Genomic DNA, 23,183 nt, shown 5'->3' on the forward strand with positions numbered 1-23,183 from the left:
ATCGAGCCCTCTCGACTGTGTTGCCTGCCAGCCGCGAGAGCATGGGCCACAGCCGACGACGAGCTTTGGCCGAAGCGTCCCCACGGCCGCTGGCTGGACCGAGGCGAGAGACGCGCGAGGGCTGCGAATAGCGGGCTCCAGCTCCAGCTCCAGCACCGGCACCAGCATCAGGGCGAACCACAACCACGCCGCCGGTGGGGTCTGCGCACGACTCAGGCAGCGAGTGCCCTTGGAGCGAATCGCCAAGCTGACGGGGCCTGGGGCTGGGGCCACACTCGATGGCGCCAGTGGCCGCGGAGGGAGTTGGAAACTTGGGCAGGCGGGTCCGGCCAGGGATGCAGGGCCCGCGGCTCGCTCACTCCGTCACTTACCCCGGGGGCCCAATGCCTGCAGCAATACCCGGTCTCGCGTGCGAAGGGGTGCAATTCTCTGCGGCGTTTGCAGGCCCTCGCGACGCTTCCTCCGGCCGGCACGTGCGACGGGCATCCCAGACCGAGGACGGTGAGGTCAATGTCGACTGACTGGCCCCTTCGTACGGACAGGCGGAAGGAAGCAGAACAGGCCATGTGAGCCGACGGGAGAGACAGCCGTCGAGATTCGGGGTCTTTGTGGGGATGGAGAGATCTGCCACGAGCCCGCCCACCTCTGCGCGAGCCCGCCCTGGCCAGGCCTGGCCTTCCTGGCAGCTCGCGAGGGCCCTGCGACACGCGCTCTGAACTGTACCAAGTGGTCCTCATTCAGCTGACTTGCTGAGACCAACCGCAGCAAGAGGCGACCAACGACGTGGGATGGTATGCCGAGGGCGACGCACCGAGCGCAGTGCACACAAATAGCAGCACCCGACCCCTCACCGACGCATCGACAGTTGTTTTTTTTTTTCGCGCGCGTCGCACAAGACGGCGGCCAACAGTCATGCCATGACGTGTGATGAGGGCATGCATACCCGTGGTAGCGGCACCCTCGAAGACGTCTGCAACTGATACTGTATGCTGCCCCTGTGTGCAGCACACACGCGGCAGGGTCGTCATGACCCAGTGGCAAGATGATGACACCAAAAGCCTCTGTGTGGGTGAGAAAGCAAACCACCTCCTTCTCTCCGCACCGATGGGGGTCATCGCGCTCCAAGGCTTGTGCCACGATGCGGGTGTGTGGGATGGGTTCCGGGGAAGCCTGGTTTTATTCTGGACCAGCAGGAGACGCTCTCCAACGCCACCACCCATGTTTGGGGGCTGATCACGTAAAGGCTTCAGGTTCGGGCCAGGCCTCGAGCACAAGCCGGGCCCGGCTCCATCCCACTCGCATCCGGTGGGCTGGCGCGTCAAACTCATGCAAGTTGAAGCCGTCGAGGCCCAGAAGCTTGCCAAGGGCTCGCATCTCACTCATGCCAGGCAGGCGCACAGCGGCATCAGACGTTCCGAGCCTGGGATACATTACGCTACTGTCGTGTCCGGACGTGAGCCGCCGTTGCAAGTCCCGAGAAAGCGGTGCCCGGCCGTGGCATCGCCTCGTGGGTGCAGACCGGATCACGGCGCTCCAAAGGGCCAATGCCGCTGATCGCGTTCACCTGGGTCCCCCGTGATGTCGTACCGACCCCGCAAAACAATGGCGTCCGGGGAGTCGCGATTGTTGGATTGATCAAGTGCGTCTAAAAGGTTGTATTTCGTGGAGCAACATGGGGGCAGCGGTCGAGTCCAGAGCCGGCGGCAGGGAGTCCCGACCCCGACACTATCGACGGAGCACTCGTGCAGGGCTACAGTAACGGCCCACGTTGGAACTGGTTTGGTCATCATGCCATGTACGTCGTGCTTGCTTCATCCCAGCCCAGCTCCGTGACCAAGGCGACCAACGAGGGCAGTAGCCAGGGCAGCACCAAGTCTGACTTGACACGAAGCTAGTCGAGACACGATTGCCGCACCACCATTGAATCTGCCATTCAGTACGGAGCATCTAGCACGGCAAGACGCTAATTGAAGGATGTGCGTCCCATCACGCAAACCCCAGGTGCGTGGTCCACGACGGAGGGGCCCCTTCTTCCCCCCTTGTTTGGCGCAGCCCACGACCGGTTCGAACCGATTGGGACCAGCACCTGCGGCAGGGTCTCGTCTGGACATTAAACAGTGGAAGAGGAAATTTGAGGTCCGGTCAACCAGTGCTCCTCACCTGAGGCATCCCCGGTCTGGACGTGGGGATGAGATCGACGTCGCGCCCCGTCAGCTGCCCACATCGGCCTCCCGTCAAACGAGGCGAGGGGAGGCGGCTCACAGACGACGATATCACCAGCTGGTATTGCTCCGGCCGCCCTGGGATTGACTGCCAGTCCGGCAATAGCCGTAGGCGGGCTTGGCTGATTGGTCGCGTCCAAACGACCTCCTCTTCTGGGACAAAGGCGGCAGCCTCATCAGCATATCGATGACCAACCTCGGATTGTGGCCCGGGGCATACGACAGCCTCTGAACTCAACAGGCAAGTGATAACGGACAAGTCTGCCACATTCGCTGGTCCCCTTGCCTGCGGCTCGCTCGGCGCGTCGCTCGCGCAGGTCGCGGCGGGATCTGGCCTGATTCCCTGAGTCAGACCTTGATCGTCTCGCGTCGAGGCAGTGATGAGCCACCTTGGCTTCTCAGCCTTGCGAGCGCCGGATAGCCCTGCCTGGCTGATGGGCCCGTGATGGGGACTGATCGCCTGGTCTCCGTGTATCAGTTTTACAGCCCCGTGGCCCACTACCTTCCATTCTCTGATGAGAAAACTGGGGGTCCGTCGTGGCATCATCGTCATCGGCCCCGCGGCGCAGCAACACAAGCCTCAAAGATCGCCTCTGAAAGCCTCTCTGCACCGACTTCACGTTTGCTTCTGATCGGAGATGGCTCTGGCCGCGCCACGAATCGCGGACTGCGTGGCAGACGAGCTTGGCCTCGCGGCTGCCTCTCTGGCGTCCAACCTGACGGCGTCGGGCAACCGCTTGGCCTGGCACGACAGGCGCAACATTGCAGGGTGCATCGTTCTAGAATGAGCCACCCTTTCGTATTGCTCTCGGCCACGGCTCGCTGAGCTCTGCCTGCATCCCGTCTGCCAAGCTCACCGAGCTGCATGGGAAGTCAGCCATCATGCGCGTGTGAGCCCGTTCTCACCCCTTCCCATGCTCGCTCGGGTTTGCCGCCCTGCAGCCTGCCCTGGCGCCTTGGACGGCACCGTTCCGCCAGGGACGTTGCTGTCGAGACAGTGTCGCGCCCTCTTGGCCAACGTCTTTCTGCCCGTCCCGAGCGAAGGGCGCGCCAAGGGTCCGACCAACACTGAGCCGATGCGGCCCAGTCTTCGGAGCGGCAAGATCAGGCTCCCCCGGACGTGTCTCAGACACTGTGTTCTCCTTTGTCCGTCGTCAGCCGCCGGGGTAAGACAACATCGTCTCTGAGTGCACGGTCGGTACGAAAGTAAGAGGCCCGACCCGACTTGGGTGTTTGGGGACGGCGATCATGCATGCTTCTATATTAAGGTTCTCTCAATATCGCTGCGTCCGCTGGCTGCGCGGACAAGCCATGTGTGCTCTCTCCAAGGCCGGCGGAACAGCGACAGCTCGTATGCTGTCAAATGTGGCAGCTGGTCGGCTTCTGCCCCTTTGAGCCGCAAATGGGAAAGGCTGGACGCTCGCCCGTGGTTCGCACACCCTCAGAGGCGCTGCCTGCAGTCATGTCAGGCAGCGTGACAGGCCCCGACGGGCCGGCAGCTCTGGCAGGAACGCTGGTTTTCGAGACCCCCGTACGTAGATATGGGGAAGGAGATTGATATCAAGTCAGGCGGAGTGGCGGAGGTCGAACCCCGGGATGATTCGCCCACGGATACCTTCCTCCCCCCTCACGGCACCGGCCCGAGTCCCGTTGCACGGCGCCGACGCGTCCGACGCCCGTCGCAGCCCGTCGCCCGAGATCCGTCAACACGTCTCGCCCCTGGCGATGGAGCGAAGTCCACTCAGGTCCAGGCGTGAGCGTCGTAGAAGCAGGAGCAGAAGAAACATGAGAAAGTGCGCAGACCGTCGGGGAGCTGGTCCTCGGCCGTTGGCGCTTTTGCCGGGCAGCAGCTTGGCATCCGCCACGGGAGCATACATATCCGTATTCCGTGGGTCGGGATAGATTGGACGGCATGTATGCCGACGTGATGCCTCGCACTGGCTGTTGGGCCGTCGTGTCACAGGCTGTGCTTCGTACTTTGTACTCGCCGTCGTCGCTGCTGCAGAATGAAAGGGCGCAGATGGTTCGGCGCGCGCGCCTCGGCATGCCCGAGCAAAAAGCAAACATGTAGGGGCTTGTCTTGCCCGTCTCTCCGTGTCGCTCGACGATGAGCTTCCGCCGTAGTGGTCACGCGCCCGAGGGCTTCCGATCGCGTGACTGCTCCGTTACAAGCTGTGTGATGTACGAAGTAAATTGTAGCAATGGCAGACCCGAGTCATCCCTTTTTCCCTCCGAATGGGTTTCGTATTCCCTGTGATTGGAGATGGCGCGGCCTGTCGCGATCCAAGTACCCCGACGGTAGCGGCTCGCTGTTCACAAACCAAGAGCTGTGTAACACATTAGAAGGTAGAAGTACTGTACTGTCAGTACGAAGCAGCATTGCAGTTCCAGCAGCCACGAAAGCAAGGGGCTCGAGCTGTCCAGCCACTGGTCTATTCCGAGCTTTTTTGTCCCGGCTCTGCTGCGGCGGCATTCAATGCGTACAATACACTTTCGTCTGAGAAGCCAACGGACTCACCATGCCAATCCGCCCTTCCCATCCCATCCCATCCCACGCCATATCATGCCATTCCATTCCATTCCATCCTGCCTCTCCATCCATCCATCCGTCTTGTCGTCCGTCCGTCCGTCCACGCGCCGATATTCGTGCCCCGACTCCCCCATCGACCGAGCGACCGGACCCTTTATCCGTCTCAGCTCTTGGTTCCCTCCCTCCATCTGTCTCTCTCCCTCCCACCACGCTCTTCGTTCCAATCGCCCCGTGCGCCGCCAGTGTACATCGTTATCCATTTAACATGGCAAAGCTCCTGCCTTCCCTCCCCGCTCTCTCCCACTCCCGTGGCGCAAAGGAAGGGAGGAGGACGGGGCTAAAATCGAAAAAGAAAAAGAAACCCCGGCGAAAGGGGGGAGACGAAGCGGTCCCTAAAGAAAAGACTCGTTGTGTCGAAAAGGTCTGAAGCGAAGCCCATAGGAGGTATATATATATGTTGGTATAGGTATAGGTGGTGAACAAAACGCCATGACGTGCGGTTGAATTGAACAAGTGAGAAATAGGACGTCTGTCTTCGAATCGGAAAAAGAAGAAAGGGGGTTAAAAGAGGCGGACGATAGTCGAAATGGTGCCGTGCTAAACATCCAGGTACGGAGGACAGGGGGGTGCCGGATAGAGATGGTGTCGTTTAGACCTCCTGTCCGTCGTCCTCTTCCCTAAACTGGAGCCCGCCGGGGATCTTGAGGGCATCCCGCACCCATTCTTGCGCGGCCACCTTGGCGACGCTCCAGCGGCTGCGGGCCCGCTTGAGGAGGCCCTCGGTGATCTCCATGGCGCCGAGGAGATCGTTCTCGGCAAACTTGGCCTCGTTGGCCTCGTGGTCGCCGTCCTCGCCGGCGTACTCGGCCCATCGCCACTCCACTCGCGCGATGCGGTGGCTGGTGCGGCTGCGCATGCGGTGCGCATCGCTCATCCCAGGATGTGGATCGAAGGGGAGACGGGCCTCGAGCAGGGCGTACAGCAGCACGCCGAGGGACCAGGCGTCGGTGGCGCGCCCGTCGTAGGGCTGACCCATGATGACCTCGGGAGCGGCATAGTCATCGGAGCCACATCGCGTCTCGAGCTTCTCATCATCGGCGATGCGCCGAGAGAGACCAAGGTCGGCCAAGGTGACGATGGAGTGGGGGAATGTCTGCCAGTCAACGGACGGGTCTCCGAGCTCTTCCGGCGTCAGGTTGACGAGGACGTCTGGACAAGGTCAGCCTGGTACATCCACACACTAAATCACAGTCTAGACTTACTCTCGAGCTTTATGTCTCGATGGACGATGCGTCGCTCGTGCAGGTAGCCGACCGCGCCCACGACCTCGGCAAACATTCTCCTCATAAGTGCCGGTTTCAGAAGACTCCGGTGCGCCGTCGCAATGTCGAATAGGTCGCCGCCTGGGCAGTAGCTGAGTACCAGGATGGCCCGCGTAGGCTCGATACTCCACGCCTTGAGGTTGACCAGTGACGGGTGGTGTATGCTCTGCATAATCTCGAGCTCGCGCTTCAAGCTCATCTCGACGCGTTCCTCGGACGCTCCACCACGGGGACCATGCTCGCAGACTTTTATGGCCACCAGCTTCTTGCGGTCCATGCTGCCGTCGACGGCGGGCGACAGCGGGCCGGAACTCGACTCCCTAGAGCCGCCGTTGGGGTCCGCCTGACTTGTAGCAAGCATGACCCGGCTGAACGTGCCCTGGCCGAGGAAACTTATGGCCCTCCATCGCCGCAACTTGTTGTCGCCCCTGGTCCGGGCTTGGAAATACTCGAACCGCGACTCCTTGGGCTTGGTCGCGTCAGTCGAGTCTCTTGATGACTCGCTGGGCGGGGGCGTGGGGGGTTGTGCAACGGCAGTCAAGCCACGGGACTCTGCATAGTTGGGTTCCCTCCTGATATGCGCCTCCATGCCATCCGAGGGGCCAATCCTAGCATGGGAGCCCGAGACGACCACGGGTCGCTTAGGCGAGGACATCGGCTCCGGAACGTAGTCGCTGACGCTCCGAGCTCTCGAGTGCTGGGGCTGCAGGGACTGCTGGACGTCGTGGGAGACTGGCGGTGGGACGTTGTTTGCCCCGTCGAGGTTGGCATACATCTTGCGTCTGGAGGCGTGAGACGCAGCCACTTCGATTGGCTCGCCTCCAGACGTGACGAGAATCGATGCCTCTCCCAGGCTCCGTAGCCGAGCGCGTGTTCGAGGGGGCGAGGTGGGCTCGGCGCCGCCCAGCTTCTTCCACGGTCCGGGGGAGTCGCCTGACAGCAGGGGGCTCGGTAGGGGTGTCATGTCGCCCATCGCCGCGATGACGGGACTCGGGATGACGCTGTTGGTCCCAGCGGATCCGATGCTGTTGGTGAGGGCGGCCTTGAGGCTCGGCGTTCTCGACACTGAAGGGAGGCTGCCGGCGGAGGCCTTGCGCGTCATGAACCGCGACGGCGACAGGTTCCTGTTGGAACTAAGCGAATCGGGCGGCGGAAGAGCCGACGCGTTCGGGCTACGCGACAAGAGGTCTGTTGATATTCGAAGGGGCGTCGCGGGGCCGTGAGAGGACTTATCCTGGGAGGGTTGAGAAGTCGTTGGCAGCGGCCTCGCGTGCTGCGGTTCTATCTGAGATGGGGGAGGAGAGGGCGCGATAGTGTTGGTTTGGAAGAGGAGCGCGGGTTGAGCTGGAGATGCAGAGGCATCACGCGAAACGGCAGAGGCTGCATCTTGAACAACATTGGGTCGGCCGGGCGTAGGTTTGTCGGAAGGTAAAGTCGTCGTCATTCGGGGCTGTGGCGGGCCGTTCATGGTTGCGCCGGCACAAAACTTATCTGCACAGCGTCTGATTTAGTCCCAAGGTCCTACACGTCAATGGGGATGACAGCAGCGAGTGGGCTCGTACACCGTGACGCTGTGTCGCGTCGTGCACGACGAGGTGCCAGGCGTGGCGGCCGGCGGACGAGGTTCGGCGCGCCGGAGTCACCACGTTGAAGCGGGAGCGCGGGCGGACGAGGGAGGGATTCGGCGGGCAGAGGGAGGGGACCAAGGTCGAGGCTCCTCTATAACAAGGACATGGGCGCGGTGTTGTGTGCCTTGTAGCAGACGGCGAGGGCGGCGGCAGCGGGCCGGAGAGGCGCGGAGAGCGGTGGTGGATGTCGAAGCAGAGCGGCAGCGATGGACGATCAAACGGTTGAGGTTGAAAGAGGCCGGCCAGAGACGGGCAGTCAGTGGGCGTCGTGCATGGATGGGAGCTCGCGAGTGGCAGCTGGGGGGGGGGCCCGGGCGGGTTGGGGTGGAGCCTGCTCCGGGCGTGGAGTGAGTCGTCGCTGGCCCGATAGTGGACTGGAGGCGCTGACTGGACGGGCAGTGGGTGAAGCCAGCGATTGACGGAGCTGCCCTGCTCCCTCCACTGTCGGCCGCAGGGCGGGAATGAAAACCGGGGCAGTGGGCGAGGCGGGTTCAAGGTTAGGTACCTACAGGGCCGTCTCAGTGCCGGCCATTCACTAGCGCTGGCATTTTCCAGTGGAGGGCAGCCCCCCCGAATGATGCATTGTGCGGGAGGCGCGGCACCGTGGGCGCTGAACCTTGAACTCACTTTACCCTGCCAGAAAACCTTACGAGTACATGCTGTATCACCGTCCCATCACTGCAATGGATGGCGCGACGGGAGCGACCTCTGGAATGCTGGCGCCGCATGCCTGCCCGCCCCGGCCGTCCGCCACTGGAACGCCCTGCTCGCCCATTCCCCAACGAGCCGCCAATCGAGGCCAACTGCGAGACTCAGAGGTTAAATTGGCGGTGGGGATGAGGCACTTGCCAATGAGGGCAGCCAGAGGGCGCTCGAGATTGCCCTGCCCGTGCTGGTGCTGTTGCTGTTGGACAGCCCGCCCTTTTTCCCACGCAGGCACCTCACTCAACGGGTTGTGGCGGGCAGAGTGGCCGTCCTGCAGTGCGGATGCTACGTTTCCTTCAAGCACCGCACCTCGCCGGCCGCACCCATGCACGCCCTGTCAGGCACTGCAAAAGGCGGGGGAGACGGACCGGGGGGGGCGATGGAGCGGTCCGGACCTCGTATGGCAAATGAGGGCCGTTCTGCGCTCGTGACGAAGGGCTAACTACCTTGCCTTGTCGAGGCAGTCCGTACACGCAGACCACCAATTGCGTTTCGCGATCCTCTTTGCGCACTGAGTGGAATGTCTCTTGCGAGGGAGCGTCACGAGACCTCGACATGCCTGACTGACTGTCCCGGCCGTGTCTCGCTTTTGGCGCCGGACGGCCGCTCCGCAACTCGGCATGCTGCCCCGGTGCGACAGGGGGTCCCGGTCCCGGCCCCCGGCCCACGCGCCCCGGTTTCCGGCTTCTGCCATCATGCTCGCTTGTCCATGTCACGCGCTGGCGTTGGCATTGCGGCACATCTTTAAATATATTAGCACTGGCATTGTCGCGTGCAGATGCAGCACAGTCGTCTGCGTCTCGTCCGTCTGTCGACCGCCTCGTAGTTGAGACGAGTAAGTAATTACATCGCTACCCCCCGGGCTCGCATCGCTTCCTTCCTCTCCTCCTGCACGTGTTCGGCCAGCCTGCAGTCAGGGCACTGCACCTTGATCCCGGCCGCGAACCACTTGACCGAAGACTGCCACAGCTCGCCCTCCGGCCTGCTCCATCCCGACGTGTCGGTCCGGGCCAGCTGCGCCGCCCAGAACCCCCTGCGGGTCGGGCGATATCTGCAGCAGTCCAGGCATAGATTCCAGGTCCTGTCGACCCTGCCCCTCGAGTCCCGCGGCCGGAGACGGCCGAGCAGGTATGACATGTTGATGCACTTACATTGGCCCGTCTGCTCGCGATCCTGTGGTGCCGAGGGGCTCCATTGTTGTCGATGCCGCGTGGGATCCGGCACCGTCAAATGGCATAGGGCGGCGATGCCGAGCAGTGCTTTGCAGGACAGGGCCAGGAGTATGCTATCCACGGGTTCCGCTTCAGCAAAGACCTGGGTGAGCAGCTCCGTTGGCAGTTTGGCAAGTAGTGGTCCCGGGTCCCCAGCATCGGCGGTCAGCTGTCGCGAATATGAGCAGCGATTCCCGTCACGGCCGCGAAACCATACCGACCTCTGCGGGTATCCTGAACAATGTAGTCGCAGGGCAAGTGCCAAGAAGGGGCCGTCTGCTGCTCCGCCGCAGCGTAGGCGGCATGACGATGCGGCAGGCCTTGACATCTGCCGTCGTCCAGTCGTGAATAGATGACGCAGGGTAGGCAGATGGTGCGCTTCGTTGCGGAACGGGGCACGGCAGACGAAGTTCGTTAGTGGGGGCGACACCACTGCAACCGCGCGCTACCAACCTGGAACCTGGAGGTGCTGGTTGGCCCTCGCTCTTAATTGAAACCCCACCCGTCGCGTCTTGTCGCGTCTCCCAGTCTGCCCGTCTTCACTGCCCTCACGTTCGTCGTGAATCGTGTCGTCAACACTCGCTCGCCTCAACACACACCGGCAACATGCTGCGACACGATCACAACCGCATCGACCCCAAGCGGCGCAATGTGCTCGACCACCGCAAGAGGCAGTTTGCCACGCCGCTGTACAAAGATGCCGAGTACCCCCACCGCCTCAACTTTTACGCCGACGCGCCCACGGCCGACATTACCCTCGAGCAGTTTGAGCAGTGGGCGATTGACAGGCTGAGAGGTGGTCTCTCTTGCTCTTGATGAGCGCGCCCCAATATGCTGACGCCGCGCAGTCCTGGCCGAGCTGGAAGCATGCTCGTTCCGCAACAGGTCGCCCGCCGAGACGGCGACGCACATGAAGCCCATCGTCGACAAGTACCTGCCCCTCGACACCAATAGCTCTGCCTCCAGCAAGCTCTTCTCCCAGCGGCAAAAGGACCACTACAGCCACTTTATCCTCCGCCTCGCCTTCTCGTCCACCGAGGACCTGCGTCGGCGGTTCACGCGTGTCGAGACGATGCTCTTCCGGATGCGCTTCAACAGCGACGACCTCGCCGAGCGGTCCGCGTTCGTCTCGAGCCTCGACCTCGACTGGTGGGAGGCTGTTACCGACGACGAGAGGGAGGAGTTTGCGGCCGAGCTAGCAGCCATGATGGGCCCCAGGAAGGGCAACGCCGAGGACGACACGTGGTTCAAGGTGGACTGGGAGCGCGTGCCGGAGCTCGTGGAGCAGCGCCGCGTCTTCCTCAAGCGCGGCAAGGCGTTTGTGCCGGGCCGGGAACAGTCGAGCATGGTTGTCGCCGAGTTTTCTACCCGGCTTGAGAAGCAGCTCGAGGTACAGCCGCTCGCGAGAACCCCGTCACCCACTGCGACTGACATGATTTCATTTTAGCTGACGGCGCGCGCCCTGCCCCGGCTCGATGAGGACGACCGCCTCACGCCCATTCTCAATCACCTGTCCAAGAACTTCATCACGCCCGACTCCGCCTACATGTCCAACACGTCGGCGCCCATCGGCGCGCAGATCAGCGCCAGCAACATCGACAACCTGTCGCAGCACTTCCCCGCGTGCATGTCGCACCTGCACCGCACGCTGCGCGCCACGGGCCACCTCAAGCACTACGGGCGCCTGCAGTACACGCTCTTCCTCAAGGGCATCGGGCTGACGCTCGAGGAGTCGCTGGTGTTTTGGCGCACCGGCATGCGCTCCAAGACGGACGACGAGTTCAACAAGGAGTACCGCTACAACGTGCGGCACGCGTACGGCGACGTGGGCGGCGACGGGAACCGGCGCGGCGGCGGCTACAGCCCCTTCAGCTGCCAGAAGATCCTCACGGAGCACCAGCCCGGCGCGGGCGACGCGCACGGGTGCCCGTACCGGCACTTCAACATGGAGAACCTGTCGACGCTGGTACAGGCCATGGGCGTGACGGACCAATCGGTGCTGCGCGGCGTCCGCGAAGACAAGGAGGCCCAGAAGTTTCACATGGCGTGCAACCGGTAAGGCCCCTTGACGAGTGCTGTGTGTGCGACTAGCCGCTAACAAGTTTACCTCTCACGCAGCGTCTTTGAGCACCTGCACAAGGCGGAGATTAAGAAGGCCAAGGACGAGGGCGTCTTGACGGCGAACCAGCTCGAGACGATTGTGCACCCCAACGAGTACTTCAAGCGGAGCTACCTGCTCAAGAACCTGGGCAAGGAGACGGACGTCAAGATGGAGGGATGAGGGACGACTTTACGGATGGCCGAATCGTGGGAGCTGCGCACGGAGGGAATTCGCGGAGAAAGTTGGTGTGGGCGAGCGCGGCATACTGGAGTTTGGCGTTTGGGGGTGGCATCATATACGATACTTGTGTGATTTGTGGCTGAGAGGGCTTGTGCAGGTACTTCTCTTGAGTGTCGACGCCCTTTGCCGGTTGCCTCGCGGGTATTGGCGAAGAGAAAGTCGACAGTCGGCCCGAGTATCGTATTTATATCAAGTACAATTTTGTTGAGGAACGTATACTCGACGCATGCAACGGCCCCTTAGGCGAGCGCCTCTCATGACTGAGGTTGTATGAGGTGCGGCTGGACTTGCGCCGGGAGACGCGGCTTAGACCTGACCAACGTTGCTTCTGACAGAGCGCTTCCAATGGCCTTAGGTGTTCAACGCCGCTCTACATGTGGCGGCAGACGTGGGCTGCACTGTGCCGCCTGTGTCGCTGAAAGCACCTGTGCAGAGAAGCCCATGGCTGTGGAACGAGATGCCGCTATCCCGGAGAGTCGCCATCACCGCGTCTTACTCCAGCAGCCCATGCGTATATACGTCTTTCACATTCATCACCAAGCCCGACGACGCATTCCCATGTGCGGGTGCGTGCTTCACCAACGCGCAGTTGTTGTTGTAAGCGGGGGTGTCACGGCTCACGCCCTTTCCTCCTCACCCTCGATTATTGCATTGGGGGCACGTTACTCTCCTACCTACGTGCGAGAGAGACAGAGACAAAGAGACACGCACACACCCCTCCCGCGACCCTGGATCGCGATCGCTCGACCCCCTGGCAAATTAAAGAAGGAAAAAAAAAAAGTGACAGCAGGGGAAGGTGGGAGGGGAGATGGAGATGGGGGCCGGCTTGAGGCGGTTGGGGCGGTCTGGTTGGCATGACCTGTGCCTGGTGAGCTGCGCGATGAGGTCAGAGTGATAATACCTACATAATAGCAATGGGCGGGGAGGGGTTCGGAGGGTTTTTGGGGAGGGTAGACAGACCCCTGTCGCGGGATGACCTCATAGGGCGACAGACTATTGATGCGTTTTTGGTGAGAGAGGATTGTGTGTCCGGCCCGGCGTGTGTGTGTGTGTGGTCCTGTCTGCAGGGTATCGTAGGGTTCCGGGTTGCGTGTGTTTGCTTCCCTGGTTGAACCCCTGGCGCGGGATGGGGTGGGATGTGAAGACGGTGGAGAGAGGGGTCTTGGTGTTGAGGAGGATCATGACGCTGGATGGGTGGGCATGCTTGCTGCCGTGCTGCCAAGTTTGATGCGCCGCGAGGGACCATGTCTGTCAGCGTGACGATGCAGATACATGGCTGATAATAGATCTTTTGCCCTGGTATTTCTTTTTTCTTGCTTGTCGCCGTCAGCCACTTACAGGAACAATGTGTGGTGCTGGTGATGAGGCGACATGGCGGGTGCATCCAGTCGAGAGGAACCCCCTCCCAGTCACCCAAGCGGGCACGTCCGGTCGCCGTGCAGTGCCACTGTACTACTGCTACTACGTAAAGCAATGCTATCGAAAGAAGTTGATGCAACAAAGCGGGCTGCTGCTAATTTGACCTCTTTTTCTGCCCGGCGGCACGCCGGGGTTCAATGCGGTTCACAACCCCAGCGGCCGGATGGGCCAGCGCCGGAGTCTCTGGCTGGCCCGGAGCACGGCACGGCACAGCACCGCGCCGCACCCAAATATAGGGTCTCCACGAACGGGACAACTCTTTTTATCGCAAGTCGCGAAGGGCAGTGATGACAAAAAAACCCGGCCCCAGCCCAGCCTCTCTGTGCTGTTTCATCGTTTCGTGCCCACGAACGCACCAACTGCTGTACGTTAGCGCCCACACGCCGAAGCGGGCGGGAGTGCTTGGGCCCTGGCTGATGCTGCCCCCAGTTGTTGCGATTGATGGAGGGCACAGGACAGGACAGGACAAGGGGGATGGGGGCACGAGGGACGAGGAGCCCGTGTCGGGAGTTGGCGCGTGCTCGTATCTGCAGTCCCGCCCCATCAGGAAAACAGGAGCTATTTTGAGCACCCACGACGGGGGCGGGCGCCACTACATTTACGTGCATGCTGAGAATGGAGCAGGCTCTCAAGGCAAAGGTAAGGCAAGCTTGGCAAGGTAAATTATAACTGGGCTTGACGTTGGTGGTGCCGAGGTGCCTGTGTCCTGGGTGCCATTGACATGGAGGCAGGAGGAGGACCTGCTTGCCGTGCCGGCCGCAACTCTCTCTCTCTCTCTCTGCGCTGCTACAAGGCTGCAACACGGCATCGCGCCTCGTATCTTGGGTTTGACAATGCGTATATTACTGTACTCGTACTTGCGAGAGGGGGAGTGAAATCATCTTGGCGTGGGCGTGCTTGGCGGTGTGCAAGATGATGCTGTACGAGATGAGCATAGCGTGAGAGGAGCCTTCGAGGAGGGAGAGCAGGACAAGGACCCCACGCTGTTAGCGCACGCGCTCACACGCTTGCCCGGGCATGCGGGCCGCCGCCCATCCACGTCCATTCTTGCAAGCTCGACGCCCATTCACAGGGGAACGGGCCACTGGACGCACAGTGACGTTAGGGGGGCGCTGGTCCCGCGCGAACTTAACATCGGCTCGGCGGCTGCCGCGGCAGTCAGGCACTCCAATGCAAGTCCAACAACGTACGTCGCCCACGTCGACGACGAAGACACGGCAGTGACGCCCTCACCGTTTCGATTTAGAACGCACTCTTACGTACGTATGTAACGGTGCGGGGGCGCTTGGCATTGGCATTCGCATTGGCAAAGGCAGAGGCACATGCCGACTTACACGGCATTTCCCTCAGGCGCAGATCGTCATCCGGCCCCCCCGCACACGTCATGACAATCATCTCATCTCCCCCCCCTCCGTCCCTCCCTAACGAACGCGCTGACTTCCTCAGGGTCCAGCCGGCACGTGGGAAGCCGCGCCTTGATGGGACGGCGGGCGGTCCGGCGCAAGGGAAAAAGGGCATGGTGATCAGCGGCTGGGGAGCGGCACCACAAGAGATGGTGTAACTTGGATCGACTGGTGCTCGTCGCGCTGGCGCGTCGATCGTTGGTGCCGCTCGGTACCAGCTCGCTGGGTTGATGGCCATCTGCCCCAGGGGGCTTGAGGTTGGGGAGACGGGGGAACGTGCGCAGGCAGAGGGCATAGATATGCAGTATATCCGGTATATGTGCTATGCGGGCTGACGTAGCTCTGGGTTCGAACGGTTCTCGCAGGAAGGCAAGGCGACCTTGAGCTCCTCCCAATGGCCTGTGCCGGCTGGCTTGTTATTAGATCCTTAATTGCACCCTCCCCCAAAGGTTGCGGCTCAACTGCTCCATTATAGAATGACACGGTGCTTTCCAATCCGTCCTGTGTCGGCATTTAGAGAAATGAAAAGGGACCGGCCGGCCATCTCATTGTCCACACGCCTCCGTTTCGCAATGTTCGAACAGTTAGCGCCAGGGGTCGCATTCCATTCCATTCCGTTCCAGATACGCCGCTTCCCGGGCTACGCGGCACCATCCTCTTTTTCACTCGCAGATTCACAACACTCGTAGCTTATTTTGGGTGCGATGCCGCCGAAGCGCCATAGCACACACGTACGAGCCAACAGCGCGTTTGCGTGGCCCCCCCCACTGGCGGCAAACGGTGTTGTATAATAAGCGCGACCACGCGCGCATAGGGACGCGTGGACTTTGCCTGTGTCAAGCAAGATGAGGAGGAGACAATATCGGCCGAGACGCGTGCGTGGGTTGCCGTTTCAGAATACATAGTTGGAACACATCTGGCTTGACCTGCCCAACACGGAAATAGAGAGTTACTCTCCACCGGCCAACGCGGCCTAGAGCGTTATGTACGCATCGCCAACTCATCAGTCGTTGACTCAAGCAAGCTGCTCAGGACTCTGCCGTTATGCCGTACGTACGAAGTACATACCCCTTGCGAGTCCACATGTAGGTACCTTTACACTGACTGGTAACATGTGTTACACGGCTGGGAAAGCTGCCCGCCCGTTGGAGCCCAATGACCCACGCCGAACATGGGGCGGGGGGCTTCGTCACTGAGTCGTGTCTATTGATGTCTGAGTCTCTCGGACATGAAGGATGAACCCCCCCTGGCTGGCTGGCCTGGCCTCCTCTGCAATGCACAGTACATGATGGAAAAGTACCAGCGCCAAGGAGAGACACAGAGGCTGCCCAAAGAGAGCCAAAGAGGCAAGCAGACAAGAGAGAGAAGAAAAAAAAAAGAGGGCCCACAGCCGATGAATTTTCTCCACCGCTCTCAGGCACGCGAGTCCCACGCTCGACCTGGTGGAGACGCCCCAGCCTGGGTGTCGGGACAGACGGTTCGTTTCAAATGCGAACACACTCCAGTTCTTCCTGTCTTGCCTTGTCTCTCTCTCTCTCTCTCTCTTGGGCCGTCTTTCCCGTCAAACCCGTTCAGCCTGTCCCCGTCCCACCTTTTCTTGTCTCTCTGTTCTCTTCAGCCCCAACGGTGGACGACACGCCCCAGCGACACGCCAGCCCAACCAGGCCCAGGCCCAGCCCACGCGCGGCACGCTCGGCCGCCGCCCATTTTTAACCTGCTATTAACCAGGCCAGCCTGGCGAGAAGGGGAAAAAAAAAAAAACGCCTGGTAATAAATTACGCGTAAGGTGCTGGCGCATTTGGTCTCGTTACGCTCTACAAGTACTGGGCTGGACTGGCGAGACTGGGTCCTCGTCCGCCAAGGCCCAAATGGAACTGACCCAGACCCAGAGGCCCAGGGACGCAAAACAAGCCCCGTTATTATTACTATGGATTCAGGTTCTTGTCCTCGGGTCTGCAAAGACCACGTACCCAAGTACCTTACCTCGTACAGTAATAACGAGAAGGGCAAAAAAAAAATTGTTTGCTGTAAACCAAGGCACACGCGACGAGGCTAGCCTGCTGCCGGGCCATGCAGCCCAGCCAGGAAGGACGGACATTCGTGGAATGTTCTCGAGAAGAACCAGGACACGATCGCGCCGCAAAATCGAACCCGACAAGGCAAGGGGGGCTGCCATCTAATACAGTCCACAGCAATCACTGACACCCTGTAAAAATTTTTGTCTGCTGTTGCTGCAAGACAAAGCAAGACAAGGCAAAGCATGTGAAGATGCGCGACTTGGGCTGGTGACCACCACCACCACGTTCCTTGGTGAGAGGCGCATGGCGCAGATCGTCCATTATGCGGGCGCACGGCAGCGCACAGACGCTATTGGCAAACCACATGGCACATGGCTAAACCTTATGTACGAGGGTCGACGAAAAAAAAAAGCTTCATTCAAAGTGTCAGTGGAAAATCGTAGCAAGTAAATGTGTCGGCGGTGAAGCCAGTGATTTCGTATTCATCGTGGGTCTAGATATCTCGTCATACGGACTGCCCAGCAGCCGTTGCTCGCACTCCACAAGACACATTCTGAAATGTCCTCGTCCTCAATTTGCTCTAATCTGCTGTGGTATCATTCTCTCCGAGCGCCATGCGCTGCTGCTGTCCACCTCATGGGCTGTGCTGACGCGCAGCAAGCCCTCCCAATCCGCGTACGTCGCCGGGGGGTCCCCAGGCAAGCCCCGTAGGGCATGGCTGGGTGGCGCGTATCCGTTTGGATTCCAGCGCCAAATTGAGTCGCGCAAGGCGCAGCCCGACTGCTCAGGACCATTGCAGTCCCGCTGCAACGAGCCCAGAACGGGACGGTGCCGCACCAGTTCGTGAAACCCCGTGGTGCAACGGCGTCTTCGTGGCGGGCCGCACGGCGTGCGACGTGACCACTGCGCTGCCGAGTGTCAAAAGGCGACGCATGGGCCATCCCTGCGCGCCCGCTGCCCAGCGGAATGGGTGTCCATTGCACCGGCAGCCTGCCTGCCGCTCGAGCCAAATGCCGCAAACGCGCCCGCCAAGAATAGCAGCAATCTTCAGATCTGGGAATACCAGCGCCTCCATCTGTCCGCTTTCCTGTACCTTCCCAACAGCGCACTGCCTCGTGCCAAGTCCTACCGCTGCCTGCATGCAGGCCGACGAACAAGGAGACAGGGAGAAACGCGAGCGCATTTTGGTTGGTCGGGCGCCGATGGTGATGCGAGACAGGGACCGGGGGCTGGCACAGCTCTGCTGCACGCCGCTGAGTTGGGCATCAGCCTTGGATGCGCTTCGGCCCTTTTGGTCCATCCAGCTCGACCTTTGGATGCATTCGTGCGCATTGGCGAATTCTGCTGCTCGGCATCTCCGATCCGAATGGCGACAGTCTCGCTCGGGGACGTGGGCGGGCGTAAACATGGATCATCGACGCGACCACAGTGTCGCATCGACGGCTCCAAGTGCAAGTGCAGAGGCGCATACCAGGACTAGTCGGCTCGAGGAGCAGACGCTTCCTTTGGTATGACCTAAGCTTGCAGAGGCCGATTGGTGAGGGAAACTGCGGCTCTTCGCGTGGCGTGTCGTAGGCTTCGACAACCATCTCGCGATGTGCCGGCAGCGGCATGCTCATCCGCAGCTGGTGGCGTCCTTGTGCCGGCAAGGCGATAAAACAATGGGGTTCGCTTCGGGGTATCATTTTCGGTCGCTAGAAAAGTGCATCTTGTTGTGTATAGATGCCAGTGAAGCGCCGGTAACACAGGGTAGTCGCTCCAGTAACAAGGGTGAGTCGTCGTCGTCGTCGGTTGTTTGTGTAAGCCACCACGGGCCAGCGTGCGGCCGCTTATTTGTAGCCCACCATCTTGGCGCACCTCTCGCAGTAGTAGAGGTTGTGGGCGATGCGGACCATGCCCGTCGAGCTCACGTCGTCTGTCGAGGTGGCCTCGACGGCGCGGGCGCAGCGCATGCAGCGCAGGACCTCGACCGAGGCGACGGGGCGGGTGGCGGTGGAATCCATGCTGTGTCGGAAGCCGGCGACAGAAGTTGAGTCGATGGACGCGTCAGAGTCGGACGACGAGGAGGAAGAGGAGGAGACGAATGATTTGCTGGATGGTCGGTTGGGCATGATGCAGGTATATATGCGTGCCCTACTGAGTGTGCGTGGTGCGCGTGTGTAAATGTAGGATCCTGCGTGAGACAGGGGGCCGCAGGCGCGGGAGCAAGGGCTCGATGTTGACAGCCGAAAGGGTCCTTCTGTCTTGTCGATGATTCTTCGGCAAGGGTCTTGGTTTGAGAAGAAGGGTATTTTTACCCAAATGAAGGGGCGTCCTGAATCGTGGCTAGGCCGGGGGGTACGTCTGCTCGAATCGGATGTGGTTGCCAGAGATAGATGGATGTCAGACGTGGGTTGGTGGCCGGTGCTTATTCCCAGGCAGGCGAGCGTGGGTCGTCGGCGAGGGCGAGGGCGAAGACGGGCGAGGGCGAGAAGCAGTTGGGAAAGCTATCGCAAGGGGACCGCTGCCGTCCTTTGTGTGTTTGAATATATCTGGAGTGAAGAGGAGGAGGACGCGAGCAAGGTTGGGGGTGTGTGGGAGGCAAGCCTTGTTAAAGTAAAGCGAGAAGGGAGGGAAGGGTCCCTTTTTCTCGATGGGCCTCGATGAGCGCGATGAGTCCTCGGGCCTTGGTTCGCAGCGCCAGGTTACCACGCTCTTTGCGAGAGCAAGGGGGGGGGGGGGGGGTCCAGGACAGGACTGGCATGGATGGGACGGAGGCGTGTGTGCTGGGGTGGCTCGATCGACGATTTTGATGGATGGGTTGTCGGCGTGCCCACGGTACGTGGATCGGCTGAGGCCGCGCACCCACCCGCGCCCCAGTAGGCGCACAGTCGCATCCCTCAAGCGTGGGTATGCGCTGTAGCGGGGCGCCGGACGGGCTCCTGGAGGCTGCGCCGCGTTGCTGTGCCCCGAGCATCCGGCGGGACATGCACGTACCGGGGCGGCGAGGGGGGCGTGCGCGTCGTTCGTCCGGCCCGCCCAGGACTTTGGGCGCCGCGCCCGGCGACTCCATTTGCCGTGAAGCCGGGGTGCCGTGGCTCTGCCTGGCAGTTGTTGTGCGCATTGCCTATTCTTTTGGCTTTGTTGTTGTTGATGCCATGTCGGCCTTGGGGAGCAATTACAGTGCCGCATCAACATGCGCCCTTTGCCTCCCTTCAAAGAAATGCCGCGATTGATTTGGTTTTTTTTTTTGTGTGCACTTTATTTGCAGAGAGAGCGCCGGCTTTGACGAGGCGCGCCATGTGCCCTTTTCATCTTACGCGGCGTCTGCAGGGCAACTTCCGGCCCTTCCAGCGCAAGCAGGGGGGCGGCCTGCGCGGGCGTACGGCAACGCCCGCCCAGAGCGCCCCAAGCGAGGGCGCGAGCAGCACGACGCAGCGCAGTGCAGTGTCTTCATTAAACATTAGAAAACAGGACAGGGCTTATTTTTGCAACAGCTGACGGTCCTGCCCGGCATCGAAAAAAGATGACAGTGACCACTCGTTACAGCACGCACGCACGCATACACGCACATACGTACTTCGTAACATGTAAGCCAGGCCATGCACGCAGCCGTCACCGAAGACTCCTTGCTCGTGGCCTGATCGATGAGCGAGCCGGTCGCATTGGAGCTACTCTACCTACCTGACCTACCTTGCTTGGGCCGGAGCAACGGCCAGCCACCCCGACCGACCAAGCAATCGTCCACGAACCGACCCTAGGTAGCGCCAAGCAGTCAGTCCCCTTCCAGCGTTGCCGGGCGTGTGCCTTTTGGCGGAGTCAGAGTCTGCCTGCGCCTATCCGGGCGGGCACTTTTCCCACCTCGCCCGTCCTTGGGCGGATGGATGGCGCTATGCAGTACCTGCAGCGGTCCCTCGTAGCCTGTCTGCACCTTCGGCAGCGGGCGTCAGGCGCCTCGTCGTCTCATGTGCCGCTTGGCGCCGAGGCGTGCGAGGCGGCCGTTTTATTGCTTCGTCGCGGCCTCAAGCGCAAACTCAAAGCCCCCCCGGCTTCTGGAAGCAATGCCATGCCGTGCCCGTTGCCCGTTTGCCAACCCATGCCTCCCTCCCTCCCCAGAGGAAAAGCAAAAGAGCAAGGCGGCGGCCGGCCGGCCGGCTGCATCGGGGCCCCGACGACGAGCGGGCGACGCCAACCCCAATGCTCTCCGGGCCAAGCCGAGCAGAGTTGAGCCCAGCAAGGTAGCCTTTACGGATCCTGCGCTACGGCGCGCTGGTGCCGTGCTGTGTCTTGTCTCTGCGCCGCCGTGCCCGACGGCCGATGCCTGTCGCAAAGGCCGATGCCGCCGCGCCGCGTTGCTGGCGGGCTTGCAAGGGAGCTTGCGCCCAAACCGTCGTGCTGACGCGAGAGCGACTGCTCATGGCACGTCCCGTGATGAGCGCCGCGGGCTCGATGGATGACCAGTCCAAGATGTGTCTGCATCTGCCCGTCCGGAAATCGAATGCCACGGCTATGACGGGCGGCTGCGGCATGCTCACGTCGCGACGAGAGGCGTGGGATGACCGGCCGGGCCCTGGACGCTACTTGATGCCCGCCGGGGACATTTGCGCGTGCAATTCACGCCGTTGCATGCGACGTGGCCGCGCGCGCATCGCGAACAGCAGATGGAATCAACATTCGTCGACATTGCCGTCTCTTGCGCATCGTGCTCGCCGGCGAGTGCTTCGCCCGGGCGGCCGCGATCCCGAGCTACCGCCGCCGCGTAAGCTTTGCGCGTGGACGGTTCTGTGGCGTCTACTCCTGCTACAGCGTCTTCGGAGCCTGGTTGCGTGAACTCTGCCTCCCCAAAAAGGGCGGATGCTTCGGCGCCGGCACGGCACGGCCTGGTGAGTATCCATGATGCCTGCTTGCTGTGCGCCGACGCGGTTTCCAGGACGGGCTGGCGAGCATGATGTGACTCACCGGGGCCGCAGAGGGATCAATATTATTACACGTCGTCGGGTGCAGAGGCCATGATGCTCTGCTGTTTCTGCTGCGACGACTCATTACATGACGGCCATCTTGGCAAGACGGTGGTGGCCCGCTGGGCAGCGGCGCCCGTGCGCTGTATTGCCCGTGTACGGCCAGTGTCCTGCGCGTACATTTGTCTGAGGTGGCCCATGCCCGCGGGCGAGGCTTGGCTGCCTGGGCTTACGAGTTCTCCATCACGGTCTGAAGCGACTGCGCCCCGGTAGTTGCATCTCCGGCGCAAGGCTGCCCGGGGAGGGGTGTGTGGCCTCTCTGGCTGGCCTTTTGGGCAGTTTTGTGCTGTAGCCTGCTGTTGTGCGTTGCATGCCCGCTGTTCTGTACCTACTGAGCCGTACCTACCTACTGTGCTGCACTGTAGCCGGGTGCTTCTGCCCAACCCGATCAGACAGTGTGGAAAAACAAGGCCTGGCCGGCTCAACGCGCAAGAAACATGAGCGGAGCCAGCCCAGGACTGCGAGGCGCCGTTGGCCCTGTTTCGGATACACAGTCGTTGGCAACGAGACACGGCAGCCCTGGGAGCTTGTCTGACTGCGGCGCTGGGCGTGGCTGCGCTGCTGCGACGGACGGGCAGTGTCTGACTGGCAGCCCGAGGTGAGCTGGCGGTTTGAGGCTGTGCCCTAATCCAGGCTAGCGCCATCGGCGTCTCCTTGATGTCCCTGCAAATCTCCGATCGAGGAGGCCCCTGAAGCCCCAATCCGCGCACCGTTTCGCCCTCCCGCCTCGCTTCGCCCTCCGTTTTGCCCTTTGCACCCTTGGCGCCCACAGACGAGACGACGCCGTCAGGGCGGCCACCCCGTTTTCTCTGCTCCACGGCGCGTGGAGGCTGCGACTCCGTCTCCAATCGGACCAGCACTCCGTAACGGAGGGCCGTCCTGTTCCTGTTTTCGGCCCACGTTTTCGGCCCCCGCCCTCCTCCCACGCTCGCAAAACCCACGCACCCCCGGTTTATTACGGACGACACCTGGTTCAGCTGAGATGGGCCAATCCGTCAAACTCTAAAAGCATAATCGCTCGCGGGACGCGCGACCGCGAAAAGAAAAAGTCCGTCGTGGCCGGTCTCCGAGCGAGGCGCAATGCCGTTGGGCCGCAGCTGCAACGGTGGGGTACCTGATTCAAAACGGCCGTGCTGCTGTCCAGCAGAGTTTCGTCGACGCTCCTCGCTGTTGGTAGCTGCCGCGTCTGCCTTGCGCCTCGGCCTGCGAAAGTGGCCTGGTCCCGGCGCGCATCAAGGAAAAAGGGTCGTCCTGCCAAAGGTGCATATTGTTCGAGGGGGGCCCAGTGCAAGGGTTCTGGACGATCCAACGAAAACATTCGATTGTCCCCCGCTGGGCACTACATCTGTTGCAGCCGTCGACTCTAGCACCGTGCAAAACGTGGCAG

The 23,183-nt window shown here is 61.4% G+C and overlaps 3 protein-coding genes across 3 annotated transcripts; 1 reads left to right on the forward strand and 2 right to left on the reverse strand.

Moving 5' to 3' along the window:
* Positions 1–5,401: 5,401 nt before the first annotated feature.
* Positions 5,402–7,542, reverse strand: PLICBS_006150 (uncharacterized protein; the record flags this gene model as incomplete). The annotated part of the gene is made up of 2 exons (XM_018319915.2): positions 5,402–5,961; positions 6,015–7,542. The coding sequence occupies 2 exons, from the start codon at positions 7,540–7,542 to the stop codon at positions 5,402–5,404; spliced, it is 2,088 nt and encodes a 695-aa protein (XP_018182389.1).
* Positions 7,543–10,224: 2,682 nt separating this feature from the next.
* PLICBS_006151 (uncharacterized protein) lies at positions 10,225–11,899 on the forward strand (the record flags this gene model as incomplete). Its single annotated transcript, XM_018319917.2, has 4 exons — positions 10,225–10,414; positions 10,467–11,008; positions 11,066–11,673; positions 11,737–11,899. 4 exons carry the CDS (start codon positions 10,225–10,227, stop codon positions 11,897–11,899), a joined length of 1,503 nt encoding a protein of 500 aa, XP_018182391.2.
* Positions 11,900–18,628: 6,729 nt separating this feature from the next.
* On the reverse strand, positions 18,629–18,910 carry PLICBS_006152 (uncharacterized protein; the record flags this gene model as incomplete). The annotated part of the gene is made up of 1 exon (XM_018319920.2): positions 18,629–18,910. The coding sequence occupies one exon, from the start codon at positions 18,908–18,910 to the stop codon at positions 18,629–18,631; it is 282 nt and encodes a 93-aa protein (XP_018182394.2).
* Between the last annotated feature and the right edge of the window lie 4,273 nt (positions 18,911–23,183).

This window comes from Purpureocillium lilacinum, assembly GCF_023168085.1.
Source record: "Purpureocillium lilacinum CBS 284.36 DNA, scaffold_4, whole genome shotgun sequence".
NCBI classification, from domain to species: Eukaryota; Fungi; Ascomycota; class Sordariomycetes; order Hypocreales; family Ophiocordycipitaceae; genus Purpureocillium; species Purpureocillium lilacinum.